The following is a 15,827-nucleotide window of genomic DNA, read 5'->3' as shown; positions in this document are numbered from 1 at the left end:
TGTATATATATATATATATATATATATATATATATATATGTATATATATACACACACATGAATATACTTCTACACACGCATAGATAGACAATAGGCATATGTAGATAAAAGTACATGTATACATACACATATATACGAATGATAAATATTATAAACATTGTGTAATGAAGCTTGTACATGCAACGGATTATTTCGGAGGTCGACCAGAGTACAAAGCGTAGATTTAGTTTGGCCTCGGAAGTACTCCATACGCACGAAATCGAATCGATGTCATCGACGAAAATGTTAGTACCGAAACATATGTTTAACAAACAAAAGTACGCCTAGCTGTAGAGACTAAAGGACCGCCATCGTCACCGAATTGCCGACGGTGTCGCGCCGGTCGGGAGAGCGGATTGTCGTCTATTTCTCCGTTTTCGACAATAATGATTGAAAGTCACGGCGGACAACGATTCAGGGCGTGCGAAACGTCTCTAGCAAGAATTCGAATTTACACATTTCCGTTGAATCTCCAATGAGATCGAGGAAAAGGGAGAGATGCGGTCGGACGACGGTCGAGTGAAGTAATTCAGGCGACATTTGTGATACTTGACTCGACGTGTTAGACCGCCGCGAGGAGTGAGGAAGATACGCTGATTTCGTGTAGAGAGGAAAATTCCAGCTCTCGATCGACGCGACGTACCACTCGACAGATCACACCGAACATACGTCTAGGCTACCGAAAATTCTAATCTCCTCGCGATGCAGCTCGTGACTAGCGAAGACCTCTGTCGTGGAAAGCGCATAACGCAAAAGAGAAAACAGAAGAAAGAAAAATAAGAACTTAAGTTTAATCTGCAGCGTGCTCTTTGCCTCCTGTTTCTTGTTCTCTGTCTTTGGCTTAAAGCTTAATCTACAATGTGCTGTTCGTTCTCTGTCTTTGTCTGGCTTAAAGCCTGATCTACAATATGTTGTTTACGTTCTGTTTCTTGTCTTCTGTCTCTTTCTGACTTAAACTTTAAATCTTAAACTAAAAAAAGACAGAGAACAAGAAACAGGAAGTAAAGAACACATTGTAGGTCAGGCTTAAGTCTTAAGATTTGAATCAGAAAGAAATAAAGAAACAAGAAGCAAAGATTGTAGATTAAGCTTTAAGGTTTGAGAAAAGAGATAAAGAGAAAGAAACAGAAAGCAAAGAATGCATTGTAGACCAAGCTTAAGAGAGAATTTACACTTTGTGGCAGAAAGCAGAAAACTAGAAATTAATCAGAACTCGCGCTGATAGGAAAGCAGAAACTCGACTACTAATGACCACCAGTGCAAGTTCTGATTTCTGTCATTCTGTGTTTTTCTGTTAAGCTGTGAATTCTCCCTAAGAAGAAGCAAATGGAAGGAGAATCGAATGCAAATCGTGAAAACAGCCGGATTCGTGTCCGTGTTTCCGAGGAATTCTTCGCTAGTCACGTGCTTCTCGTTCTTCCGATAATAGGGGTCTTACTAATCGGTGACGATTTACTTAACCATTGAAGGGCGTTTCTGAATTTTTTAAGTCGCGCATCGACGTTAAAGTGCATATATCCTGGGCGTAAAAAGTCTATTTGATATTTATATTTTAATACACACACGGGCCGATTACATTTAGTGTATTGTAATTATCGAAAATATTAATTAACATGCCCGGCCGAGCGTTTACGCACGTCGCAGATTCCGCCGGCGGTACGTATCGATCGAGACTCGAAAAAATCGATCGGCAGAATCGGAAAGAGAACGATCGCGGAGGACGAGGTGTGCAAACGGTCGGACGGGCAAATCGCAATTTTCTGTATATAGATAGATATATATATATATATATATATATATATATATAATTGTAGTGTAATAATCAAACACTAAAGACTAATGCTTAAAGTGATCGATTGGACTCCGTTGTAGCTCGGAGTCGCATAAGTGTATTCGTGTTATTATACAACGTAAACGATACTTGAAAAAGAAAGATAGAGAGGGTTAGAGAAAGAGAGAGATAGAGAGCGAGGTAAAATAAATTAACACGGAAAAGAAAGTGAAGAGGGAAGCAGAGACAAGACAGATTCGACAAATCGATACAGATCGAGTACACGCAGCGATACAGACGTTACTGTGTGTTAGATCATAAATAAATGTGAATGTTCGCGCATCGACGCGGGCAATCTCTGAACTGAAAATTGAGTAGTGTTAAGAGCAATTTGGGACTTTTTCTTTCATTTCTTCTTCTTCTTCTTCTTCTTCTCTCTTTGTATGTTCTGTTCCTTTTTTGTGTATGTTTTTTTTCTAATGTTCTCTCCTTAATTTTGTGTACGTCTCGAGAAATCCCGTTTCCACCAATAATAGCCCAGCAAGTACGATGACATCAGTGACGTCATTGAGACGTCATTAGGACGTCGTTTGCCGTCATTAAAAAGTCATTATGTTTGCTGGGGATCCGCTCGATATAATAATCGGGTCGATAAATCAACGGAATTTCCCGTTAAGGCCTCTGTCTCTTCCTGTTTGTGTGTGTCTGTGTGAGTATGTGTGTGTGTGTGTCCTTTATCTATCCTTTGTTATAAGAGTTATTCCTGTCCTGTTCCGTCGAATAGTGTTAAGCGCGCTCTTCCTTTACTTGCGTGTGTTTCTTTTCCTTTCTTATTAGTATTTATATTTAATCGCGCACTCTATACGCGATTCCGGCTTGCGTCGATAATTTGTAGCACAAGCCAAAAGGGGAGTGTGCGGAGTCGCGACATTTCAGAACGTTTGGATCTATAGCGTTATCGCGGTTTGAAATTCGAGATAGGTCTTGATAATAGACTCTGTGTGTGCGTACATGCGTGCGTGCGTGTGGATTTTGAGTCTAGAAGAAGCTAGTTGCGGAGTGATTCGAAATTCTAGCTTTGGCATAACTGTGAAATTTTTGATTTGCATCCACGTATAAACGTCAATTATTTCGATATCTACGTCTCGTAAGAGCAGTGGCTGGAAATCGCGCGTGCTGATTATGCCTAAATCACAGTTTGTCGCACCTAAAGAGTCGACCGTTCGCACTGTGCCGAATGTTAATCGGGGGTAGCGGTACTGCGACACTGCGATTTTTTGGAATGCATGTGTCCGTGAAAATTCGAAAGGGGGTTTCATTCTGATACGTATCTGCTACACGCCTAAGTCCTCGATAAAAAAAAAAAGCAAAAGAAAACGCACGATTTCACCGGAAGGAAGTGATCAAAATGAGACATCAATCAAAAAGACCTCGCGTTTGTAATACCTAGCTGAAAGAAAACTCGTAGGCAATAGGAAAAAAAGAACTCGAGCCGTCTCTTTTTATACAATATTGCATCGAATTCAATGATATGCGTTACGCGATTTATACTTAGAGGGGGGTGGAGAGGGCGATCACTTGCTCTCAGATGTTTCGCCAGATTTGTTCTATATGTCCCTTTGCTCTCATACATTCACACAAACACACGCACATGTACACACATATGCGATTTTCATCAAAGAGGAGATTTGTAAGCGCCTCAAAATAGAACTTGCCTTGATTACAAAACGAAACAAACTTTCTGTCTTAGGTTATCCTATGAGTAGTGTCGTTTTTTATCTTACTTTAAGCAAATATAGATATTTAGTTTAAACTTTTCCTTATTCTAAGCGGAACAGAAAATCGTGACGTTAAAATAACAAGGAAATGATAGAATTATGATCCTTTTAGTCATTTAACTTATTATTTAATTTAATTTCGTGATTTTCTGTTCTATCTGTGGGATGTCTTTGAAACAATATTCTCTTTGAAATTGTGACGTTAAAATAACAAGGAAATGATAGAATTATGATCCTTTTAGTCATTTAACTTATTATTTAATTTAATTTCGTGATTTTCTGTTCTATCTGTGGGATGTTTTTGAAACAATATTCTCTTTGTAGCCTACATTGAGCGTGAAAGTAAATGTAAGCTTCAAAAAACGGCATTACTTATGAGATTACCTGATAGAAGTTTGTCTTCTATTTTTCGATCATGCGACACTTGCTTTTAAGGACTCCCAAGTATTCGGACATTAGATTATCTGGATATCTTAGGTTGATTCCGATCCGAAAACTCAAAACTGGCACCATTCGAATCCTAGTTCAGACTACAAGAAGAGATTTGGATGTAGAGCCGGATACAGAAATGAGACCCAAAACTAGAATCGAGATTCAGAGAACCGAATTTGGATTCAAATTACATGAAGAAACAGATAAATAAATAAAAAAAAAAACAAATTTAATACAAAAATTATTCGAAATAATTATTATTTCTAAATATATAAATAGACACAATCGTCTTCTCGAGTTAAGTCATTAAATTGCAGTTAAAAAATATTGATTCGTTGAAACTGTTAAATTTTCCAGAGGGATCTGGAATGCTGCGCATGTGTCTGTTTGGTCGACTCTTCTGCGAATTTGGATTCGTATTGGAAGCTTCAATTGCTCGGCTCTGTATTATGAAAAATCTGAATCTCTGGATAACCCGAATTTGAAGTTTCACATTTATTTATTATCCGAATAATTGGCCATCTGGATAGTGTCCGAAGATATTGAAGATAGATCTGAAAAGATATTAAAGTCCTATTTCAAGCTGTAGAATGATATTGATTGGGAATTTGATGAAATATTTGGGCATTCAGAACGGACACATTGGGCACAATTTGTATCAATGATGGACGTTTAAAATTAAGTTTGTATATAAAATATACATATACATCGCAAACAGATCTCCACAAGACATCCTCTAAAGACATTCTGAAAACATCCCCGGGACATTCTTTAGAGATATTGTGCTGTCTAGAATACACATACACACACACATATGTATATATACATACACACATCCATACACACATACACACACACACACACACATTAAAAAAAAATATTTATATATACATCTCTACACATACATATTTCTTCCTCATAAGTTTCATAGTTTCTCATCATTGTGCGTATGTGTGTGCGCGTGTGTGTAGGTGGGACGCGTTTGTGAGCATTTCTCTGCTTTAATGTAACGTTCTAGTGAGCGAATCTCGACGAAATGGTACGGGATCTCCGAAAGACTCGATATCTAACGTAACGTGATAGACATTCGCTTCTATTAGCCCTTACTGGTTTTACAAGTCTTGTATCAGGTTTTGCAGGGACATAAATTGTTCTATAATATCCCTCCCGAAACCTTTCGAACCGAAAACTCGTACTCAAATGTTCGGACGTGGTAAATAATTTTTCTAGTATTTAATGCTCGCAGTTGTGTCGTCTTTCTAAGAACGAAATTCTAATTAGCGCCTCTTCATTGAATTTGCATAAGGCATCCTTACGCAGAAAAGGAAAACATATCAAGACTGCATAATTGATACTCGCTATATACTGCATATTCTAATCACTAGTTTGGAAATAATTTGGACTTTGATTTGGAAATAATCGAAGAGCGCTTCCTCTAAAATATCTGTCTTTCCCAGGGTTGGTTAATAACTGGTTAATCAGATGAAAAGTTAATAAGTTTTAGTTTAAGTCAGTTAATTTTGAACGAATTAAATTTTCAGCTTAAATTATATAGTCTTCTTAAAATGCATTAACTCTAACTTATTGATTCTTTTTATATAAATTGAAATAATTTATCAATATTGAAGTCATTGCAGGCTACTGACAATACAGAATACCAAACATCAAAAATAATGCCAGCAGAATTTCTTTTCGTCTCTCTGAACGCCAATGTTCTTGTCTCGTATAAAAGCCTAAGCAAGTCGGCATTTTCTTGTGAATGATTATCCTTGCATTATTTCACACAAATCTTATCTACAATCAAAAAATTAATTATGCAAGAAACATTACTTTATATGATTGACTTTTAACTTTATTAAATTAATTCTAACTCAACTTTTAATTAACTCATTAAACACCAACAATAACATTACATTATTGTTCTAATTTCCCACTCAACAATGTAACTGTTACATAACACACATATTATATCGCATTTACATTGTTGAATGGCAAATTATAATATTGACGTTACGTTAGTGCTAATAGTTGGTGTTTACTGTATTATTTCTTGTTTACTTAATTTTTAACTTAACCAAATTGATTTTATAAGCCATTAGCTTTAAACCTAACTTGATTTAAAATAATAAACTGAACTCAATCATTGTGTTTTCTACTGCGCTATATTGGTCCGACGCGACGTTTGTTTCATTTTCTATTTGGATCCTGTAGTAAAGTCATTGTCGCGCTATTGATATATGCTAACGACGTCTGAAACAATCGAGCAATATAACTGGTAGACGCGACGAGCAATGGCGGAGAAAAGATTTGACAAGTGTCTTTCGAAGACTGGATATACGAGCTATAAATTAGCGTAGCGTCCAAGTACGCGTGTAACTTGTATATATAATCCCGCCTCTCCAACTGTTTAACATTCATTACTTACCGTTCTATCGCGAACTTTTCTTCGAAGTCACGTACGCCCTAATAAAAAAGCTAATAAGTAACCGTAGCGCGTGGAGAATAAAAGAGAGGGGGAAAAAAAGAAGAAAAACAGATCACCGATGAGAGCTCGCGATTGATTTCCAACAGTCTGCTATATATTCCGCCAAAATATATTCGCATTTTGTACGAAGTACGAGAAATCGAGTTGCAAGACTGCTTTTATTCCTATCACAGTCGATCTTCATTGTGTCGCGGGCGCGGTCCGCGGAAGAGAATGCCCGGCGATCGGCCGTTTCTCGTTACCATGAGACCTCGCGTCAAAGCGACTTTAATTAATTAATAATACACACGCGTTGCGCACGTAAATCGGATCACGTAATTGTTAAGTAAACATGCGACTGAATAATCAACCTAAATTTTATTGTAATATTGCGTAATGTGTGTGAAGAAACAAAAAAGAAAAAAAAGAAGAAATACGATGCGGTAGGATGTATCTGGCGTGTCCCGTAACTGTGATTTTATAGCAAAAGAAAATAGACAAAAAAAAGAAAGAAAGAGGAAGAAACGAGGGAATATACCATATGTTGGGACGATTGGCCTTCTTCAGCCAAGTCACAAGATCGTAGCGCTAACTATTAACGTGTATACATCTACATATACAGGGTGTCCCGTTTTAATCGTTCCACGCGATTGTCTGAAGAAATTATTAGCGGTTATCGCGGAAAACGTAGAGAGATGTTTTGAAGCCACTTTGTTTCGAGGGGGAGACGTCTTCTTGTGGTTGGCGTAACTTTGTTCTACGCGGAATCGCTTTCGAGATACGAGAACGTCACCATCGTTTCTGTAGATGGAACCGTATGAACTTTCTTTTCCTTTACCCTTCTATGTTTTGCTCGTTTATTTCTTCTTTCTCTTTATGTTCTCTTTATACCAATCGAACTCTCCGGAAGAAAGCGTTTCGTTTACACATGTGTAAAATAGGTGAATAAAATTTAATCAGAAGTATAATCCGATCGATCTCTCGTTGCGAACTAACGACCAATATCTATTAATGCGACTACATCGAGGGAGAGAGAGGGAGAGAGAGAGAGGGAGAGAAAGAGAGAGTATGTTATTTCTCGTGTTTCTCAATCTATGGATATTACTTTGCGAAAATAAAGAGAGAATTACATTATCACAGCCGTGTTTGTACAATCGAAGATAGTATAATGTGATAGGTGCTCGACTCATATATATATATATACACACACATATATGTATAAAAATTCTAGGCTTTCACCCGCAAAATTCTCGTATTTTACGTACACGTACGACACTCACATTGTGTGACAAGGCTTGTAAGAGGAAGACGCCGAGACGGTCGCCACGTTTCGTCGTCATCTCGCCTCCTACAATTGGCTTCATCGACACGATCCACCGTTGGTACGGTAATATCCTAGAAGGCGTTAAAAGAGCACGCAATCTTGAAATTTCTTTTCGAAACGCGCCGAATCCTCTCCTCCACGCAACAATTTCTCTCTCGAAGACCGTGACTCTCTCGTGGTGTCTCTCCGGAGAAGAGGAAACGGCCTCGTGAGACTTCGATCGTAGCCACAGAGTCAGAGTTACTACTTCGAGCAGCACGTATATATCTCGTCGGTGTACCAACAATACACACACACCCTGCGACGGACGTAATTTCCATTGTGACAGCGCGAAAATTCATTACCGCCGTGGTATAATACGACCGAAGCTTCTGAAAATCGTCTCGCGCCCCAATCAGGAGGAAATCTAGAATACACCAACGATAATAACGTTAAAACAAAAACAACTACAAAATGAATGTTGCCTTTTGTTACATTAGTTAATTGTAAAAGACTAAGATACTAATGCATTATGCGCGATTAGTAACGTAATAATCTATATTGTATTATATATATATATATATATATATATATATATATATATATATATATATATATATATATATATATATATATACATATACGAGTACTAATATCGATCACACATTATGTACAACGTCGTGAAGATTTTTTCGTATGATTGTAAATGATATGTGTGTGTGTGTGTGTTGCGTTAATGTAACGCGCCCCTATATTGCAGTAGGGCTGTGAAATAAATCAACCAGACACTTGGCCGCCCCTGTGTGTGTCACTATCCCTGAGTGCATGCGCTGCAAAGATTAATAATCAGGGTTCGGTAAGTTAGTTAATTTTTTTAAGTTAAGTTTGAAGTTAAAGTGGCCTATAACATTAACTTCGTTACATTAAAAGTTACAGAAACCTAAGGTAACTTAATTAAAATTTAAGGTAAAATGTTAACGTAATCTATTAGAAGTTATAAATTAATTATACATTCAGAAAGACAAAAAGATTCTACTGTCATAATTTTTTATTTTTTTCCTACATTCAGAACAATCTGCAATAATTTTAATACTGATGAATTATTTTAACTTATATAAAAAAGTCGATAAGTTAAAGTTAATGTATCTTGAAAGTGGCTAGTTTAAGTTAAAAGTTAATCGATTTGATTGGTTAAGTTACAAACTTTGATTAACTACTTATTACTGATTAGTTATTACTCAATCCTGGTAATAATCAATGATGTTCGGGGACCTAGGGACACAAATCTCATCTTCGTAGAAATGCGTGCATATTTCTTTTTATTCTCAGTGCACCATAATAATTCACATAATTACAGTATAAATATTACTTCTACGCGAGCGAAGACGCAATGCCGATCGGAACAATTCCATTTCGCGTTCCATTCCGCGCGTTGGTTAATGAAAATACGCGGCGATAGTGTTCTTTAAAATAAAATCATATCGAATACATACACACACACGAGCGTGTACGAACGAGAGATAATTTTTCTCGGAAATTGTTCTTATCCTTAGACATGCATTTGGACGTTTCAAGATGTCGAGCTCGTCGCAGCATGATGATTATCGTGTTGTGACATGTTGGCTGCATGCAACACGCTGCGTTGCGTAGTGGAAGCTATCAATTCATTCATATTCACTGGCATAATGCCCTTGGATGAGTCGCGGAAGAAATACAGCATAAATCCTGCCGCCAATATCAGATGCATACCCAGAATCACGGCAACGTATATTATTCGATGTTTACCTGTAAATTCAAGCTACTTGTGATCTTATTTATAGGGAAATTATTAGAATATTTATAGAGAAAATTATTAGAATAATTTTTATTTCTTTATTGATTTTCTCTAATTGTCCTTTTCAATAAATGCCTAATTTTAGCAAATATTACAATTTATTATCAATATTCCTTACTAGTTTGAAATTATTATAGGTTTGTATTACATATTGTACAATTAAATTATATAAATAATGACGGATATATATTAGATTTTGTTGTAAGATATATTTTGCATATGTAAAGATAAATTTTTATATAGGAAATAGTAGGTTACTCTTATATACTTAGAAAAATATTTGAAAATTTATTTTTGGAATATAAAGTTTATTTCTGTGAAATAATCTGTCATTATTTATATAACTTAGTCGTACAATATGTGATACAATATGTGATAATGTTACACAATATGTGTAATCATTTTAAATCTAGAAAAAATATTGATAACAAATCGTAATATTTTCTGAAATTAGGCTTTTATTGAGAAAAAAACAATTACAGAAAATTAATGAAACAATCAAAATAATTTTTACACTTCTGTATGACACAATATGAGTCATCCAACGTTTCTATTTAAAGTTCTATTTTTCTTATTTTTAAAGAATTTCCAAAATTGCGAATAAAGAAGCACGCTGTAGTCTAATGATTATTTTTACGAACAAATTGTACATTCTAATGCAAAGATCACTTTTATTATCTTTTCTTCAAATAATATTAACTAAGTTCGATTAAAAAAAGTTATCAATTTTTTAAGTTAATGTTTTAATTAATTAAATGGGCTTCCTGGAATTTTGAAAAATTTTTTACATTCTTTTTGTAAATGTAAGGTTTTGGAAATACGTCCGTAAAGAAAGAAATTAAAATTCGAAAAAATGATAAAGTTATAAGGTGGAGAAGCAGAGCAGCGTAAACGTGAAATATTTGATATTTATAAGCTATTTATGCAGATATTGCGTGAGAAGAAACTTTAACATCTAATATTTTATATTTAATATCTAATATTTTTTTAGATCTGTTTTCTGATATGTATTGACTCTTTTAAATTTGGAAAAGTAACCGAAATTATAACGATGTTTATTACTGTAGTAGTCTATCATTTGTGACAGATATGAATACGAAAATGTTATGTACAAATTGAACGACAAAAAGAGACAAGAAGCTCATAATGCCAATCATGTATCGATGATATCGAAAAGTATCGTAGTATATCGTATTCATCGTGCAAAATACGATATTCTGACGCGTCGAGTGAAATAAAAATTATGCAAGCCGAGAGGAGATAATGGCACAAGAGGAACTTTTTGGAAAGTTAGAGGGTCTTTATTATTATGATCCCGGAGAATATATACGACTATATTTAGGTAAGTAAAAAGCTCTTATCTGTATTGAAATTGGAAGCAAAACTTTAAAGTTTTCTTGAAATTTTTTTCCAACTGATGCCTTAAAATTGTCGACCTTAATTAAATGATCTTCATCTAATTTTGCAGCATGTAAGATGGATGTCTTTTTATACCATGAATTACAACCAAAGTGATACATGTAAATTTGTTTTATTAACAAAAACGGTCTGTTTTTTCGTGTGTGAGTGTGTGTGTGTGTGTGTGAGAGAGAAAGAGAAATACATGACTTCTCACCTGCAATTACTGGCAGCAACGACCGCAGCAAGATCCCGCCGGATATAATGGTCGCTACTATAGCCAAGCACCATTGCAACCAGCGGATTTGGATTGTCCACAGAAATGTTACTGGGATATAAATAGTTAGAGAATATCCGTACAGGCACAAAAGTTCCAATATCCTTGGAGCAACGTAAGACTGAGAAATAAGAAGATTACATAAGGATATAATAAATAATATTAGAGATCACAAGGAAAATATGTAAAATGCATTATTTCATGACAAACTTCGATCAATTCTTCCTCAGTGTTTCTTGAGCTGTTTGTCCATTTTAACGCGCCCCATAGAGCCAATGGTAGTAGCCAAGCATACAGAAATATGCAAGTGGCTGCATATGAAACAACATGGAAATCGTATCTCCAATGAAATTTAGTGGAGCCAGCAGTCTGCATATAATCCGCCATGTTCCCGCTGATTGCAATAGAAAAGACCAGAGTCATGCATATCCAGAAGGGCCCGTACAGGTCTGGATTTGGCCTGATGTGCGTTATAAAGTAATTATCACGACCATGTGGTATCATGGATCGCTTGAGCCGTTCCAAGACATCACTTGTGTCAACATTGAAATACTTCTGATAGTACTCGATCGTCCAGAAGCTGCGTTGAGTGTCATCTAATAAACAGAAGTTCAACTTTAGATAAATTTTACTTAAACAAAGATTAGTTTTTAGGTTAAGTGCGACTAAATATTTATTCGAATTATTCGCGTAAACGACACGTGATTGTTGATGCTAAGTAAAAGAGAAGTATTTTTATAATTACGAACTTTCATTTTTATTGTGTATTCCTTGGAGATCTTCTATAATACCGGTGCCAGTGGAGTCGTTGGGGAGGTTATTGAATGACTGATGTGTGGAAGATCCGGTACCTAGTTGTCCTTCGGCGTTACTAGCCTGATTTATGGGCGCAAAATCGTGAAAGGATATAAACTGCGAATCCGTATTTTTCGACTGACTACCGTCCATCATTCCAGCGCACAGTTTCCCTGACAACTTTACTTTGACAACTATCAGCTGTATAGAGTTGGGGGTACGTAAACTTCCTCTCGTGGCAGTTGCTTAGCGCCATCTACGATAAAACACGAATTTGACTAAACTGAAATGAGGCACGTGATACGGAACAGGGGCGCGCGTTATATTTAAACCGGAATTGGGCGTTTACGTGTAAATTGTGATATTTTATGCACCTATGAAATAATATTAAAAATCAGTCTACGGTAAATTTTCTAATGAGTAGTTCCCGAAGAGTCAGGAAGTAATTAAAAAAGAATGATATTGTATTTAGTTTTAGTTATTTTTAGTTAAATATATTTTTTAGTTATAATTGTCATTTTCAATCATAAATATATCTTTTTCAATTATATTTCATAATATCATTTTAGTTATAAATATGTTATTATTATCTAACATTTTATTATATTATTATTATTATTATTATTACTATTATTTTTATTATTTTATTATATTATTTTATTATAAATATAAATATCTAGACATTTAGTGTGTAATAGTACTAATCATAAAATACTAACTTATTTATAATTTATAACCCTATTAATTTTCTAGTTATAATATATAACCAGGATTAATTAGATGCATTTCAAAATTACGTCTACACTTTGTTTATCTATTATCTACATCAATGCTGGAAATTAGCACTATTACAATTAGTACAAATCGAAAATGTGGTATTTATTCCTAAAAAAAGCATGTAAAAGATTTAATTGTTGCTGCTTTTCCGCGCTAATTCTTAGCTCATTTTATGTGGGCTGTAGCTTGCCTTGTGTCGTTTGCGCCTGTCAAACTATAGCTGGCAAATAGCTGTTATCGCGTCGGTTAGATCACGAAGAAAAATTACAGAAGAAATATGTCTCTCCCTGTTTCTCCTCGTCTCTCTTTGTTTCTTCCTGTCTTCCTATCTCTCATTGTCTCTCCTTATTTCTCCCTGTCTTTGCCTGTCTCTTCCTGTTTCTCCCTGTCTCTCTCATTATCTCCCTGTCTCTCCCTGTGTCTCCCTATCTCCCTGTCTCTCACTGCCTCTTCCTGTCTCTTCTTGTCTCTCTCTGTTTCTCTCTGTCTTTCCCTGTTTCTCCCTCTCTTTCTCTGTCTTTTCCTGTCTCTCCTTGTTACTCCCTATCTCTGTCTGTCTCTCCCCAGGCAGCAACATGACGTGATTTTCACGTCAATTTTTGGTCATTCGTGACGTCAATTATCCTTTTATAATCACGTAATAATGACGTGAAAATGACCGGAATAAGTCACAGTCTACCGACGTCACATTAAAACGTGAAAATGACATCATAAAGAGACGTAAAAATGACGTCTCGGAATATCCTTATTCGGTTCTATTTTGTAATAGAAACTATTTGTATAAATATCACAGCGTTTGCAGATTTTACTTGAAAATTTTACTTGATTCCAATGTTACATCACATTTAAAAATTCTCACTGGCACTGAGACTCAAACTTGGACCATGAGACATCTCTGGATTATAAGTCCGTTGCTTTAGACACTACACCACTTTTTCGATCGATATAAACGTTTTACATTTTATCTATATGTGTTGTACTTAACACAGTGTAATATAATTTTTTGATAATATAATTTAATAAAAGATTTAATTTTAATAAAAATTATATTTTTCGTACTTTTATTGTTAATTTAAACTCTAGCTCTCTCTAATGAAATAAGACCTACGAAATCCCGCACATTCCATTTCGTTATCTTTAAATTTTTATAGTAAATATTTTTTTATTGTTAACTGTTATTAAATAGACAAAGTCATAAAAGACTATAAACTTTGAGTAATTATAAAAGAGTATAATTTAATAAAAGAAAAAATTTACCTTACCATATAAGATTTAATTAAATTAATTAAATTTATGTATATATATAAAAATATACAAATTAATCCAGATAAGATCATCTGTGAGAAATCCATCGACGTGAAAATGACATGAGGTTGCTTCCTGGGTCCCTGTTTCTCCCTGTCTCTCCCTGTCTCTCCCTGCCTCTCTCTGCCTCTCCTTGTTTCTCACTATCTCTCCCTGTTCCTCCCTTTCTCCTTCTCTTTTTCTCTCCCTCTCTCTCACTGTCTTTTTCTCTCCCCCCTCATTCACTTATTTAGGCATATGACTTTATTTTTCTTTCTCACTCCACTTTATTCTGCTAATCCCCTATTTTCCTGATTATTTTGCTGCAATATTTCGTTATTACTATGCATTTTATTACTTTCATATTCCTCTTTTTAACTTTTTTACACATCCCCTTTTTTGTTCTCTTGGTTTTTTACTATCTCATCCTTTTATTGATTCCCTTTTTATTCATGTCTCTCCCTAACTCTCACTGTCTCTTCCTGTCTCTCCCTGTCTTTCTCTGTTTCTCCCTGTCTCTTCCTGTCTCTCCCTGTCTCTCCCTGTCTCTCCCTGTTCCTCTCTCTCTTTTATCATATGAAATTGTATGTGGATAATTAGGAGATCGAATATCTTCGATTGCATTTGCGCATCCAATAGGAAAATTAAGTGTTTATAATATTATTAAAGACATTAAACATGCAGAATAACGATGAAAGTTTTAAGTTCCATATATTTAAAGCCACTTACAGGAAAAAAATGGAAAGCAGCTGGATTTTGGAAGCGTTGGAATTTTCCAAATTGTCTTGAGCGATTGATGGAAAACATTTCACTGTCAAAATACTACCAAATTCCGATAACCTATATTTTAATTATAAAAACTTTTTTAGTATTGTGCTACTAGCTATATGTGATGATTAGTACAAATTTACAATAGTAGTCTGTGGCGCGTATGGTAATGAAAGCGATGGCATATATTTACACAATCTGATTTTGGAAAATGCTTAAGAGTGTAGGATAAAATAGATTTTTCATGTAAAAAAATAAATAAAATTGTAGAATTATTTAGTTTATATAAATAATGCTTTAAACAAAAAATGTTACATAAATACTTATAATATTCTATAATACATCTTGTGTATAGTATATTATTTTTCCTATATTCTCAGAATATACGAAATTCATTATAATTAATAATATTCGGTTTATTTATTGGATATATTCTCGAGATATACTAAAATTATCAGCAATTCCTATTTATTATAATTAATAATATTCCGTTTATTTATTGAATATTTTGAAATATATAAAGCATTTATATATTTCATGTAAAATCTAAAAAAATAGGATACAGAAAATGCTTCGAAACATTTGAAGCTACGAGGGTGGTCTGAAAAGTTTCCGACCTCAACGTGAAGATAGCAGCACTTGTAAATAAAAGCTAGTGAATTTCGTTGTTCATCTGTTGACAGTTACTCACCGAAGTTTCAGCCATTTTGGACTCGCAGTTGTTATGTAACAGTCGTTTGAGTAAGTTGATGTGAGTGTTTTTGTGAAAATGGACAAAATCGAGTATCGAGCTGTCATTAAATATTTGTTTTTGAAAGGCAATACGCCTACGCAAATCAAAGATGAGTTGGATTCTGTGTATGGGGACTCTGCACCATCATTTACGACAGTGAAATTTTGGGCCGCT

The 15,827-nt window shown here is 34.9% G+C and overlaps 1 protein-coding gene and 1 long non-coding RNA gene across 2 annotated transcripts; both read right to left on the bottom strand.

Annotated features, from left to right (window-relative positions):
- Nucleotides 1-4,248: 4,248 nt before the first annotated feature.
- On the bottom strand, nt 4,249-8,344 carry LOC116847230. The gene is made up of 2 exons (XR_004378712.1): nt 7,765-8,344; nt 4,249-4,574 (listed from the first exon to the last, which is right to left on the bottom strand). It is a non-coding gene; the product is annotated as an uncharacterized LOC116847230 (long non-coding RNA).
- A 735-nt stretch (nt 8,345-9,079) lies between these two features.
- Nucleotides 9,080-12,342, bottom strand: LOC116847229 (protein YIPF1). Its single transcript, XM_032821994.1, has 4 exons — nt 12,046-12,342; nt 11,507-11,892; nt 11,237-11,417; nt 9,080-9,572 (listed from the first exon to the last, which is right to left on the bottom strand). Exons 1-4 carry the CDS (start codon nt 12,245-12,247, stop codon nt 9,358-9,360), a joined length of 984 nt encoding a protein of 327 aa, XP_032677885.1. The 5' UTR covers nt 12,248-12,342; the 3' UTR covers nt 9,080-9,357.
- Nucleotides 12,343-15,827: the final 3,485 nt, after the last annotated feature.

This window comes from Odontomachus brunneus, unplaced genomic scaffold (assembly GCF_010583005.1).
Source record: "Odontomachus brunneus isolate Ranch 3 - 2012 unplaced genomic scaffold, Obru_v1 Obru_scaffold_075, whole genome shotgun sequence".
NCBI classification, from domain to species: domain Eukaryota; kingdom Metazoa; phylum Arthropoda; class Insecta; order Hymenoptera; family Formicidae; genus Odontomachus; species Odontomachus brunneus.
The sequence above is the reverse complement of the archived record's forward strand: the minus strand, read 5'-3'. Positions and strand labels throughout refer to the sequence as shown.

Bases quoted from the DNA above. Each gene is read 5' to 3' on its own strand.
- LOC116847229 (XM_032821994.1), bottom strand. From the start codon at position 12,247: ATGATGGACGGTAGTCAGTCGAAAAATACGGATTCGCAGTTTATATCC. The intron at 11,893-12,045 runs GTTCGTAATTAT...TCTGTTTATTAG, and splicing joins AATACACAATAAAAATGAAA to ATGACACTCAACGCAGCTTC. The intron at 9,573-11,236 runs GTGAGAAGTCAT...TTGAATTTACAG, and splicing joins GTTGCTGCCAGTAATTGCAG to GTAAACATCGAATAATATAC.